Below are 14,517 nucleotides of genomic sequence, written 5' to 3' on the forward strand. Positions count from 1 at the left end.
ACTAAGTAGAAATTTTGTGAACGCAACTCCTCTTAAACCGGATGGCAGATTTTGCTTAAATTTTTAGGGATGAACAACCTTAATGTGTAGATGGTAGTAAAGGAAGGAATTTTTGCTGCGACCAAATTTAACAGAATTATGGCCCTTTGTTGATTTTTTCCAGAATAAAAAGTTCCACATAAAAACCTTACATACAGATATGCATGCTCTTGTTTACGAGCACATCTGCACAGTGGGGGCATCCGTGTCCTTTGGACACAGTTCTAGTTTCAGCAGGATATAGACAATATAGTTGCCATTGGTAACTGCTGTTGTTTGATGGTAGCTTGCATAGAAATGAATTAAACACATTTATTTTTTAGCTCTTGTGAAACTAGTTCATGCAAATTTATATTCACTTTGGAGTTCCGCTTCCTGGAACTAACCAGCACTGGTGTTATATGAAGAAACATGACCGTGATTCCTGGGTTGAGAGGCAAACACCTTAACCACTAGGCCACCGCCCCTCTAGAAATGAATCTATGCATTCTCATTATATAAAATGAAAATATTTTAAGATGTTTTTAAGATGTTTTTTAAATTATGCAATACATGTATATGAGTAACACGTGTGCTATTTTCACTCAAATGTCAATTTAATGGTGATGTTATTTAAAATGGTTTACTTTCCGTTCAAAATAAAACTGATTGATAAAGTGTTGAATTGATAATGAATGTGCTAAATACATATGTTCATGGTAATGTCAGCATTGACAAGTTTAATATTTAAGTTCCTTTTTACTGTTCTAGTATTAGAGGTGTAACAATACAGCAAAAACCGTATTGCAATATATTGCCATTTTGCTGAAGCGTATTGCAATATATTGCAATACGTATTGTCGTGTATATGTTTTGATGTAAAGATGGAGTAACATTATATATTTTTATTATATGTATATATTTTTAGTAGAAACTTAATAAAAATGTAAGGAATAAATAGAAAGTAAATTGTCACACAATTTGATAAACAAAACTAGTCACGTGTGACCTTTCACATCTGGGCCGCTTATGTACATTGTACATTATGCGGCCGCTTATTGATTTTTAAGTGTACTAGTTGTCGGATACTTTTGCCTACCGTTGGCGACAATAAAATTCGCCAATTAAAGATTTTAGGTGACATTTGTACAAAATACAAAGGCAATTAATTGAAGATTATGACTTTTACAAAATACCGGTTTTCCAAAAATCGTACCGCGGTACGAAATTTATTTTTTCATATTGCAATATATCGGTATACCGGTAAACCGTTACACCCTTATCTAGTATCTATTTCATGTTTTATTTTTACATTTGACATATCTATTTTAGGATGCATTGAGAGTAATGGGTCTGATAGCTGTAGTTGTAAACAGTGCTCTGATTGGTGTATCTGGGCAGATGACCCGAATGACCCCTGACCTTGACACAACCTCAAGAATTTTTGTAATTCTAGCCCTTGAGGTATGTGTGTCCTTAACTTTAATTTTACATAATTGTAAACCTTAATTTAATAAATTAATCGTAAATTTAAATTTGATTAATTAGTTTATAGTTTAAACAAATTATTAAATTTATTTTAGTTTGATTGTGTTGAAAGCTACAAGCTTACTTAAACATTCTCGAATCTGTTCCTGGAACCAACCAGTACTAAGCAATGAGTGTAAAGTTTCTTGCTCAGGGAGACAACGACCTGCCCCTGACGGGGTTTGAACCCATGCAGTTAGCAATCTTTAGATTACTAGTCTGATGCGTTAACCACTTGGCCATGCCGCCACTCATTGTAAACCTTAATTATACCCCCGCACAACAAAGTTGTAAGGGGGGTATACTGGAATCAGCTTGTCCGTCCGTCCGGCCGTCCGTCGGTTTTTTCTTGTCCGCCCAATAACTTAAGATTCCTTTGACCCTTAGTCTTCATATTTGGCATGGAGGTTAGTCATGATTAGTAGATGACCCCTATTGATTTTGAGGTCACTAGGTCAAAGGTCAAGGTCACAGGGGCCTTGACTTCAAAAAGCTTGTCCGCCCAATAACTTAAGATTCCTTTGACCTACAGTCGTCATATTTGGTATGGAGGTTAGTCATGATTAGTAGATGACCCCTATTGATTTTGAGGTCACCAGGTCAAAGGTCAAGGTCACAGGGGCCTTGACTTCAAAAAGCTTGTCCGCCCAATAACTTAAGATTCCTTTGACCCATAGTCTTCATATTTGGCATTGAGGTTAGTCATGATTAGTAGATGACCCCTATTGACTTTGAGGTCACCAGGTCAAAGGTCAAGGTCACAGGGGCCTTGACTTCAAAAAGCTTGTCCGACCAATAACTTATGATTCCTTTGACCCACAGTCTTCATATTTGGCATGGAGGCTAGTCATGATTAGTAGATGACCGTTATTGACTTTGAGGTCACCAGGTCAAAGGTCAAGGTCACAGGGCCTTGACTTCAAAAAGCTTGTCCGCCCAATAACTTAAGATTCCTTTGACCCTTAGTCTTCATATTTGGCATGGAGCTTAGTCATGATTAGTAGATCACCCCTATTGACTTTGAGGTCACCAGGTCAAAGGTCAAGGTCGCAGGGGCCTTGACTTCAAAAAGCTTGTCCGCCCTATAACTTAAGATTCCTTTGACCCTCAGTCTTCATATTTGGCATGGAGGTTAGTCATGATTAGTAGATGACCCCTATTGATTTTGAGGTCACTAGGTCAAAGGTCAAGGTCACAGGGGCCTTGACTTCAAAAAGCTTGTCCGCCCAATAACTTAAGATTCCTTTGACCCTCAGTCTTCATATTTGGCATGGAGGTTAGTCATGATTAGTAGATGACCCCTATTGATTTTGAGGTCACTAGGTCAAAGGTCAAGGTCACAGGGGCCTTGACTTCAAAAAGCTTGTCCGACCAATAACTTAAGATTCCTTTGACCCACAGTCTTCATATTTGGCATGGAGGTTAGTCATGATTAGTAGATGACCCCTTTTGATTTTGAGGTCACTGGATCAAAGGTCAAGGTCATAGGGACTTTGACTTCAAAAAGTTTGTCCACCCATTAACTTAAGATTCCTTTGACCCACAGTCTTCATATTTGGCATGGATGTTGATCATGACTATAAGGTGACCCCTATTGATTTTGAGGTCACTGGGTCAAAGGTCAAGGTCACAGGGACCTTGACAAAAAAAAAAGCTTTTCTTCTCAATTGCTAAAGAATGTCCTGTCTGCAATGTATTGATTTTGACATTTTCACATTTGAAGCATGTAGAATACATAACTTAGCAATGCACTGGCTTAGTAACCTCAGATTTGGCAGGGAGGTTGTCCTTGAGCTCTAATTGGCCACTGTTGATTCTGACAAAGTGGTATGCGGGGGTATTCACGCCATGATAGTGGCAGTTCTAGTTTGAATTATTGCAAACCTTATATATAATCATAAACTTTAATTTGATAAATTCATCTTAAACTTTAATTTCACAAATAATCTAGCTACAATTTTTTTTAATAATCTAACTACAATTTTTTTTTAATAATCTAGCTATTAACTAGCTACAATTCTTTTTAAATAATCAAGCTACAATTTTTTTCAAACCCCTCATGAAGAGGTAGACAGTGTGTGTTCATCAACTTCACAATGATAAGAAATGAAGTAAAAGAAAAACATTTATAAAAGATTATATACAATGTACATTTATAAAATAAAAAAAATATAAAGAATTGTTATAAGTAAAAAGCTCAGAAACTGCAATGTTTTATTTGATAGATTGCAAACATATCTTTGATTAATTGACATAGATTTGATTCATTAATAACAAGTCCATAATTTGATGAACTGCAAAATCATAAATTTATTATTAATTAATCATTACAACGGTTGCAAATGCCATTTAATAAACTATATATTTGGCTATTTTTTGTGTTTCAGCATGTTATACTGGTATTGAAAATGTTATTTACCTATGCAATACCAAGTCAACCACAGTGGATATCACAGGAAGTTGCTAGACTAGAGTTTCAGAGGAGGGAGGCTTTAAAAGTACAATAACAAGTTTTGTCATGATCTCTCACTTCAAAATAGTAATTTTTAGCTCAACTATTTGAAGAATAAGGAGAGCTATTGTACTCGGGTAGATGTCTGCGTCACACTTTGGTTAAGTTTTTTCGTGCATGTTGGTATCTACAACACTACTGTAGGGAATGGGTTGAATCTTCACACACTTGTTCTCTGTGATAATCTGACATGATAGGCACAGGTCCCATAACTCTTCATTATACCCCCGCACAACAAAGTTGTAAGGGGGGTATACTGGAATCAGCTTGTCCGACCGTCCGGCTGTCCGTCGGTTTTTTCTTGTCCGCCCAATAACTTAAGATTCCTTTGACCCTTAGTCTTCATATTTGGCATGGAGGTTAGTCATGATTAGTAGATGACCCCTATTGATTTTGAGGTCACCAGGTCAAAGGTCAAGGTCACAGGGGCCTTGACTTCAAAAAGCTTGTCCGCCCTATAACTTAAGATTCCTTTGACCTACAGTCTTCATATATGGCATGGAGGTTAGTGATGATTAGTAAATGACCCCTATTGATTTTGAGGTCACCAGGTCAAAGGTCAAGGTCACAGGGGCCTTGACTTCAAAAAGCTTGTCAGCCCAATAACTTAAGATTCCTTTGACCCACAGTCTTCATATTTGACATGGAGGCTAGTCATGATAAGTAGATGACCCCTATTGACTTTGAGGTCACCAGGTCAAAGGTCAAGGTCACAGGGGCCGTGACTTCAAAAAGCTTGTCTGCCAATAACTTAAGATTCCTTTGACCCACAGTCTTCATATTTGGCATGGAGGTTAGTCATGATTAGTAGATGACCCCTATTGACTTTGAGGTCACCAGGTCAAAGGTCAAGGTCACAGGGGCCTTGACTTCAAAAAGCTTGTCCGCCCTATAACTTAAGATTCCTTTGACCCACAGTCTTCATATTTGAAATGGAGGTTAGTCATGATTAGTAGATGACCCCTATTGATTTTGAGGTCACCAGGTCAAAGGTCAAGGTCACAGGGACTTTGACTTCAAAAAGTTTGTCTGCCCAATAACTTTAGATTCCTTTGACCCACAGTCTTCATATTTAGCATGGATGTTGATCATGATTAGTAGATTACTCCTTTTGATTTTGAGGTCACTGGATCAAAGGTCAAGGTCATAGGGACTTTGACTTTAAAAAGTTTGTCCACCCATTAACTTAAGATTCCTTTGACCCACAGTCTTCATATTTGGCATGGATGTTGATCATGACTATAAGGTGACCCCTATTGATTTTGAGGTCACTGGGTCAAAGGTCAAGGTCACAGGGACCTTGACAAAAAAAAAGCTTTTCTTCTCAATTGCTAAAGAATGTCCTGTCCGCAATGTATTGATTTTGACATTTTCACATTTGAAGCATGTAGAATACATAACTTAGCAATGCACTGGCTTAGTAACCTCAGATTTGGCAGGGAGGTTGTCCTTGAGCTCTAAATGGCCACTGTTGATTCTGACAAAGTGGTATGCGGGGGTATTCACGCCATGATAGTGGCAGTTCTAGTTTTTACAGAATTATGCTCCTTTTCTTGCTGTCAAGCACAGAATAGTTGAGCGCCCTGTCATACAGACAGCTCTTGTTTTATGGCTTATTTGAAAATGATATAAAGTGGTTGAAACATGAGGTTTAAGTTGATCCTTGGATATCAAATGTTTTACCACAAGATTCATTATTTTCTGTATTTCATTATTAACATTGTCAATTTCTGTTTCTGTAATATTGAATTAATGAAGTTGACAAACTGAATTCATATTGTAGTTATCATAAAATGCATTTGTTATATTGTTAAGCTATTTGTTTTTATATTATTGTCTACTTCCTTTTCCTGTATCTGGAATCATTGTATTTTGTTTCATTCTTTTATTTTCAGAGTGTAGAGTCGCATTTATCATCACCAGATGTCCGAGTTGGCCATTCGCCAACAAAAGTTTCGAGTCCTATATGCAATCCAGCCCGAGGATTTTCTACTCCGAGTATTCCTGCCAGGCATCACTCGTCCGATCTGACATTATTATCTCAGGAACCATGCCTTTCCCTCCAAAATAAACAATCTCTAACTCAAACGCAATCTCTACTCACTGGAGCAGATAATCTCGATACCAAAAAATATTCGACAGTCACTGCCTTAAAACCTGAACAGTTATCCCTTTTTTCTCAAAATCCATCGTCCATTTCTGTGCCTTCAGACTCAAATACTGACAGTTTATCTGCAGTGGTAAATACCTCATCCAAACAAGTGCAATCATTTATGTCTCTCCAAAAATCCGAGAACCAGACTAGTACACAGGTGTATGATAAGTCTGGTTCCCGGAATGTGTTACGGACTACAATTCCTGTATTAGAGATGAAGGAAAACATAACAGTAATCAGGCCGTGGGATGGATACAGTCTCACAGAGCAGGAAGCCAGGATGCAAACTAGACAACGTATTTTACAGAGTGCTAAACTTAGACAGGAAGAAGAGGCTAAATTGATTCAAAGAAAATCTGCCAGCAATTTGTGAAATTATTTATTATTCTTTAATATTGTACAATTTGCAGCTTCTTTATTCATACAAAGAAAATTACTTGAATATTTCTTGCACAGTGTGCCATTATTTACATATTTATATTTTATCATGTTTAGCATGAAATGCAATTTTTTCATAGATTTATCAGGCTTTGATTATTCTTGCCATGTATTGGGAGTACAAAATCTTGCTTTATTTTCCACAATTTTACTTATCTTACATAAAGAAGGTAACACTCAATGGTCAGAGGCATTTTCTCAAGTTGACCTACATTTTCTAATGGTCAACTTCTTTTAGGAATGCCTATGCATCTTGAAAGATGAATAGGCTTCTGAGAATGGCACATACTTCTATGTTGATGACATTAAATTGTACCAGAATGACCTACATTTCTGTATGTATTAGAATGACCAGTAATTCTATATGTATTAGAATGACCTACATGTATTAGAATGACCTTCATTTCTACATGTATTAGAATGACCTACATTTCTACATGTATTGGAATGACCTACATGTATTAGAATGACCTACGTTTTTACATGTATTAGAATGACCTACATTTCTACATGTATTAGAATTACCTTCATTTCTACATGTATTAGAATGACTTTCATTTCTACATGTTTTAGAATGACCTACATTTCTACATGTATTAGAATGACTTTCATTTCTATATGTATAAGAATGACCTTCATTATGTCTCCCCCACCTCGGGGGGAGACATATTGTTTTTGCCCTGTCCGTCCGTCCGTCAGTCCGTCCGTCCGTCAGTCAGTCCGTCCGTCCATTCTTCGTTTCCGGACGATAACTAGAGTTCCTTTTGACCTACAGCTCTCAAACTTCATAGGATGAATGGTCTTATTGAGCAGATGATCCCTATTGTTTTTGGGGTCAGTAGTTCAAAGGTCAAGGTCACAGTGACCGTTGGTCAATTTCTCGTTTCCGGATGATAACTAGAGTTCCTTTTGACCTACAGCCCTCAAACTTCATAGGATGATTGGTCTTATAGAGCTGATGATCCCTATTGTTTTTGGGGTCAGTAGGTCAAAGGTCAAGGTCACACTGACCGTTGGTCAATTTCTCGTTTCCGGATGATAACTAGAGTTCAACTTCATAGGATGATTGGTCTTATTGAGCAGATGATCCCTATTGTTTTTGGGGTCAGTAGTTCAAAGGTCAAGGTCACAGTGACCGTTGGTCAATTTCTCGTTTCCGGATGATAACTAGAGTTCCTTTTGACCTACAGCCCTCAAACTTCATAGGATGATTGGTCTTATAGAGCAGATGATCCCTATTGTTTTTGGGGTCAGTAGGTCAAAGGTCAAGGTCACAGTGACCGTTGGTCAATTTCTCGTTTCTGGATGATAACTAGAGTTCCTTTTGACCTACAGCCCTCAAACTTCATAGGATGATTGGTCTTATAGAGCTGATGATCCCTATTGTTTTTGGGGTCAGTAGGTCAAAGGTCAAGGTCACACTGACCGTTGGTCAATTTCTCGTTTCCGGATGATAACTAGAGTTCCTTTAGACCTACAGACCTCAAACTTCATAGGATGATTGGTCTTATTGAGCAGATGATCCCTATTGTTTTTGGGGTCAGTAGTTCAAAGGTCAAGGTCACAGTGACCGTTGGTCAATTTCTCGTTTCCGGATGATAACTAGAGTTCCTTTTGACCTACAGCCCTCAAATTCATAGGATGATTGGTCTTATAGAGCAGATGATCCCTATTGTTTTTGGGGTCAGTAGGTCAAAGGTCAAGGTCACAGTGACCGTTGGTCAATTTCTCCATTTCCATTCCTGTTTCCATTCACAGTTATTCTCAGCAGTGGGGGAGACATGCGCTTTTTTACAAAAGCATCCTCTAGTTTCTACATGTTTTAGAATGACCTACCTTTTTACATGTATTAGAATGACCTTCATTTCTACATGTATTAGAATGACCTTCATTTCTACATGTATTAGAATGACCTTCATTTCTACATGTATTAGAATGACCTTCATTTCTACATGTATTAGAATGACCTACATTTCTACATGTATTAGAATGACCTTCATTTCTACATGTATTAGAATGACCTACATTTCTACATGTATTAGAATGACCTACATTTCTTCATGTATTAGAATGACCTACATTTCTACATTTATTAGAATAACTTTCATTTCTACATGTATTAGAATGACCTAGACTTCTATGTTGCTTCTTTGACTTAATTTCTTCAAGCAATGCATTAACTGAAACTTCAGTTACATACATTTGTATTGAAGTGAACCTTGTACTTAAAACTCAATGCTTATTTTTTCAAAATTTTATAGTATATAAGTATATTTAACATCATGTTTTATGTGTTTCTCTTTAGAATTGATTGTGGGATGTTTTATTGTGTTAATTTTGAATATTTTACAATATGGTTTATGCTTAAATTCATCCTGGTGTTGGTGAAAAAAAAATATATTGATGTAACCATTTTTTTTTAAATTTCCGAGGGTAAAAAATGTCAAACTAAAAAGTGGTTCATATATTTTGCCATGGGTTGTAGTCCTTCTTAACACTTTGGTTTACATATTCAGTTGTTTTAACATTTTATTAATGACAGCTTCTTTTTTATTAGCTTTTGAAGCTGAAGACATAGAATGTCCTGGTTTATAAGCAAAGATTTTCATTGCCTTACACATTGAAAATGAATACTTTGATTTTTTTAAGTTTGAAAATTTGAAGAGTTTTGTTGATTTATTTAATATGTTTTTTTTGTGTTTTTCCTTTCTTGGTTATTTTAAGAAACATTACATATTTATATTATGTTTATTAGACATTAGATGTAGATTGTTTTCTTATACCAAACTTTGGTACCTATCTTTACCTCTTTGTATGATATTGTATTTATATTGATAAAAATCCATGTTAAATTTTAGTGCTCAAATTCGCTGTCTTAGTACATTTCAGATGTATATATTAGTTTAAACATATTTTATTGCATCAAAAATGTTGTACAAATAATAAGTATATAACAAAAAGCAAAATTAATGGGTAAGGCAACAAGTTCTAGCAACATAAGATTAAGCCCTTCCCAGAGATGTATTTATTCATACTTTTGGAATTGTCCATTCTTAACTTGTCAATTAATTATAATTAATTATAGCTCAGTCAAGCACATGTGTTAGAATGACCTATATTTGATATGTGATTGTATAATGTACTTTGTTATTTGTTGTTCTTCTTGTTATCTTCTTTTGTTGTGCCCCCACTTTAGTGGCGGGCATTTAGATTTACCCTTGTCCGTCCGTCCTTCCGTCCGTCCGTTCTCTTTTGTGTCGCACGTAACTCAAAAAGTATTTGACCAAGAGTCATGAAACTTTACAGGAATGTTGATCAGCATGTGTAGTTGTGCACCTGGGTATTTTCATCTGGATATTTTTAGTATTTTCAGAGTTATTGCCCTTGACTTAGTAAAATTTTGCAATTTTCAACTTGTGTCGCACGTAACTCAAAAAGTATGTGACCTAGACTCATGAAACTTTACAGGAATGTTGATCAGCATGTGTAGTTGTGCACCTGGGTATTTTCGTCTGGATATTTTTAGTATTTTCAGAGTTATTGCCCTTGACTTAGTAAAATTTTGCAATTTTCAACTTGTGTCGCATGTAACTCAAAAAGTATTTGACCTAGAGTCATGAAACTTTACAGGAATGTTGATCAGCATGTGTAGTTGTGCACCTTGGTATTTTCGTCTGGATATTTTTAGAGTTATTGCCCTTGATTTAGTAAAATTTTGCAATTTTCAACTTGTGTCGCACGTAACTCAAAAAGTATTTGACCTAGAGTCATGAAACTTTACAGGAATGTTGATCAGCATGTGTAGTTGTGCACCTGGGTATTTTCATTTGGATATTTTTAGTATTTTTAGAGTTCTTGCCCTTTACTTAGTAAAATATTTTTAGTTTTCAAAAAATATTTGTAGAGTCATAAGATTGACAGAACACTGGCGCGGTGGGGGCACCCATGTCCTATTGACACATTTCTAGTTTTAAACCTAGGTCTGCTGACTTTTATGTAATGGATTTGCCCAGCCTTGAATTTGGAACAGTCCATTTCAAATTAATGGTTTTCAATATCAAAACACAAAAATTCAGCTCTCAGCAGCAAAGAGTCTTATCATACTGTACCCGATAGTGCAGGCTGGCCTGGTTTTATACTATTGGCAAAAGGTAATCGTTTTCAGTTCCAGCAAATACATCAAATTAAACTATCAGGATAGATTTGATTAAACTTCACAAGAATGAATCATAGATAATTTTACAAAAGTTTCTTATCTCATGCTTAAAGATATCATTGGAGATTTCAATATACGTTTAAAATGAAATCTTTAAAGATCTTATGTTAGAAACTGCAATACCTAAAGTTTAGATATTTGATATTTAGCACTGCTTAGTGGGCATCTTTTGTCAAAATCACGCCCTAGCAAGACCTACTTGAATTTTTTCAAGGATTTTTGGCAAGTAATATTTTCTAGTAGTCCAGATTGTCTGTATTGAAGTTACGCCAGTAAGTAACAATACATGTATACTTTTGAATCCCACAGCTAAAAGTTGACCCTAAATAATTGCCTTTGTTACTAATTTAGGAAATTTTCTTTTTTCTGAAGCACAGCATATTCAAGATGACCTTTACAAATGGGTTCGGATTACTGGAGTCTATGCATCTGTTAGCTTCAGCAGGTGGTGTTTTTAACCTCTGGTGTTGCTTTAAAGTTTGTAACACCAGAGGTAAGCCAAAATCATCTTTCGTGTTTCGGCACCATATGACCTGTACAGTACTATGTTTGTGTGCTGTAAAACCAAACTAACAAACAAATAAAAGACAAAAGTTATACAAGTTATGACAATGGTGATTTAAAAAATAGCACATCTGAGCCTTTCATGTGTACTGAATAATTTACTCAGGTGAGCGATATAATACTACTTAGCTTTCTACTTAATAGGTTTAACATTTACATTGCTATTGCAGTAACATTACTATTACATTAGTATTTACATTATTATTACATTAACATTTACATTACTTTATTCATATTTTACAAGGGTTTATGGTTTTGAAATCCAAATTTTTAGACATATGTTGTATTTATCAATGCTAAATTACATAGGACTAATTATATATTGTATATACATGTATGGTATTCTGACATTTCTAGTCGGTTGTGTATTGATTGCTAGGTCAATGTGCAATGCTAGTTTTTAATAGAGTGCTCAGTTATTTTGGGAGCATAGGTTGTTAACTGGATTTAACTGGGTTTCCATTGTTAGCTGGGTGTACAGAGTTAGCTAGGTGTACATGTACATTGTTAGTAAGGTGCTCATGCCTAGGTACAACTGTATATACGAGTATACTTTGTTAGCTGGGTGTACATATGTACACCATTCATCGTATATACATGATTCGCCAGGTGTCAATTTTAGTTTGGTGTACATGTACATTATTGAGTGGGTGTACATTGTTAGATAAGTGTTCCTGGTAAGTAGGTGTACACAGCTAGATTAATGTACATTTTAATTCCAGTGTATCTTATTGACAGTAACATATTTTCTATTCTAGGGCAATGATTTATTTAATGTAATATGTTTTCAATTTATATTAGGGCAATCACTGTTATGTCATATATTTACTTTGTTTCTCTTTTTTAAGGAAATTATCATGATGTCATAGGTATTCTTCATTACTGTATTTGAACAATGTCAAATAGACTGGAATTGTTACAAAGGTAATTAGATTCTTTTATTTTGACACATCATCTTTAAATTGCTCTTCATGTACATTGTATAATTTTGTTTTGTTTTGGATAAAAAGACACACATAAATATATATTTATAACATTATTGATTTTTTCGGGTTATGGTTTAAGAAATCCTGTTGTTATAAATTTAAGATTGTGTTTTATGTTTATTTTCATTTCATCTAAATGTGTTGATTTTAAACATATGTTAATCCTTCTTTACACATATGTTGATTTATGTTGTGTAATGTTTTATTTTACATATACAATGTATGTTGAATACGGTATACTCACATTCCTAGATTTTATGTTTTTTCCATGTGCAATTATTAAAATATCTGCTGAAATTATATCAGTGTTTTATTTTTAATATAATAATTACGCAATTTAATGTTAATTACACACTGCTTTGTCATTTTAAAGTATATAAAAGTCTGGACAAAGTGTGATCCCTCGGAAGCATTAATCACAACAAAATTACATGAAAACTGCAGACCCGGTTTGATTGATTGTGCGTACATGAGTGATAATGAAAAAGTGCAACATCCCTTACGACCCAAAGCACCGGCTTGAGCGATACTCAATTTTCAACGCTGGAATCAATGTTCTCAGAAGGACCAGAAAAATATAACACTGGTATTTAAAGCTATATATCTGCTGCAATAAAAATATTGTTTGAATTTTGAAAAAGACTTCCATAATGCTTGTTTGAATGAACTATGGTAGTATATAGCTTAATAAGCGGATGTCTCATGCACAAAATAATTGCTAAACGGTGAAAACCAGTCTTAAAATAGCAACATATTTTTTTACGACATTCATGTGTGTTCAATAACAGAGACATTCAATGTTACAACTTTTTTTCGCAAATCGACCATATTATTGGGAAAAAAACACACATAATTTTACAGTTCATAAATTTTATAAGAATATTTCATAAAATATAGCAGTATACCCCTTAAATTTTCATATCGATTTATCTTTCTTTTGGAACAATTTCCATCTCAGAAACTAGGTCCTGGCTGCATCACTATTTTCTTAACCCGTGTATAATACCCTTTAACAAATTTATACCAAAAGCATGACTATACTCGTAAAGGCAACGTGAACAATGTATTAATTGGGCACACACAGTTTATTGATAGTACAGGTCTGCAAGCCATTCTTCACCTCGCCCTTACTCCGGGTAAGTTCGAAGGAAATGATGCAGTGAACCGAGTTGTTACCCTGTTTTTATTTATCCTGTTCTTACACTGCCAAGTCATTAAAGTACGCTGGCTTTGCTTTTAGGGCGTTGAATATGTAAAAGTTTTAATGCTGTAGAGGGTGTATTTCCGATGAATTTACAATCGGACAGTTCTTCACTAGGGGACTGATAATCTAAACTTCTAAAACCCTTCTTTGAGCAGACGTGTTATTGGCATTCTTAAAAAATTTATGCTTCCTTTAAGGACGAGGGCTGGCAGGCAGAGGTTACAATGACTAATAACGACCCAAGGACACGCAATCAAATACGAGGGTCTGTCAAACATTGACCTTGCAATGTAACTTCAATACTTTAATGTTCAGGTTAACTGACCACAGGCGAATTAATAGTTTTTGAATAGTTTTGTTTTCAGATATTTTGTGGAAATTATTTTTAATTTCGAGTTTGTTTAACGTTGAAATTTTACTAACGGGTTCCTCTGGATAAATTGGGGTGAGTAGCATTCTAAGAGCGAGCGCACAGGAAGCGTGTTAGATCCCCGATACTTCAATTAAATTAAGATGCACGAACAGGCACCTCACATGAAAGAATCCAAAGACTTGCGGGATTTGAACCAACAGCGGTGAGGTGCAAGTGACCTGAACCAATCGGACACTGTAGTATACAGATATTCTGTCTGTTGTATGATACTTACTTAAAATCGGGGTTATATGCATTATTCCTTCTTATCTATGGAATGAAATAATATAATGCACGGAGGGACACCTAAGTTCTTCCCCCACCAGTGAAGCTGGAAAGCCACCATGAGACTTCTTCTATGTTGATGTAACGTAAAACCCAACCAAAAAAGAAAAACAAGATTTACAAAGAAAGTCTGGTTTAAATTATAAAAACAACGACCGATGCTTTAAATTTCAAAATCGTTTTAAATCATGATATAAACT

The 14,517-nt window shown here is 35.3% G+C and overlaps 1 protein-coding gene across 4 annotated transcripts in view; it reads left to right on the top strand.

Moving 5' to 3' along the window:
• Nucleotides 1-6,719, top strand: part of LOC132733075 (anoctamin-8-like) — a 60,560-nt gene extending 53,841 nt beyond the window's left edge. For all 4 annotated transcript variants that reach the window (XM_060719661.1, XM_060719656.1, XM_060719660.1 and 1 more), the window contains exons 13-15: nucleotides 1,351-1,482; nucleotides 3,933-4,043; nucleotides 5,953-6,719. In XM_060719661.1, the coding sequence (XP_060575644.1) occupies nucleotides 1,351-1,482; nucleotides 3,933-4,043; nucleotides 5,953-6,585 (876 nt within the window). In that variant the 3' untranslated portion in view covers nucleotides 6,586-6,719. The remainder of the gene's footprint in view (nucleotides 1-1,350; nucleotides 1,483-3,932; nucleotides 4,044-5,952) is intronic.
• The last annotated feature ends 7,798 nt before the right edge of the window (nucleotides 6,720-14,517 follow it).

The sequence above is a fragment of the Ruditapes philippinarum genome, unplaced genomic scaffold (genome assembly GCF_026571515.1).
Source record: "Ruditapes philippinarum isolate M1 unplaced genomic scaffold, ASM2657151v2 ctg467_1_1_1_1, whole genome shotgun sequence".
NCBI lineage: Eukaryota > Metazoa > Mollusca > Bivalvia > Venerida > Veneridae > Ruditapes > Ruditapes philippinarum.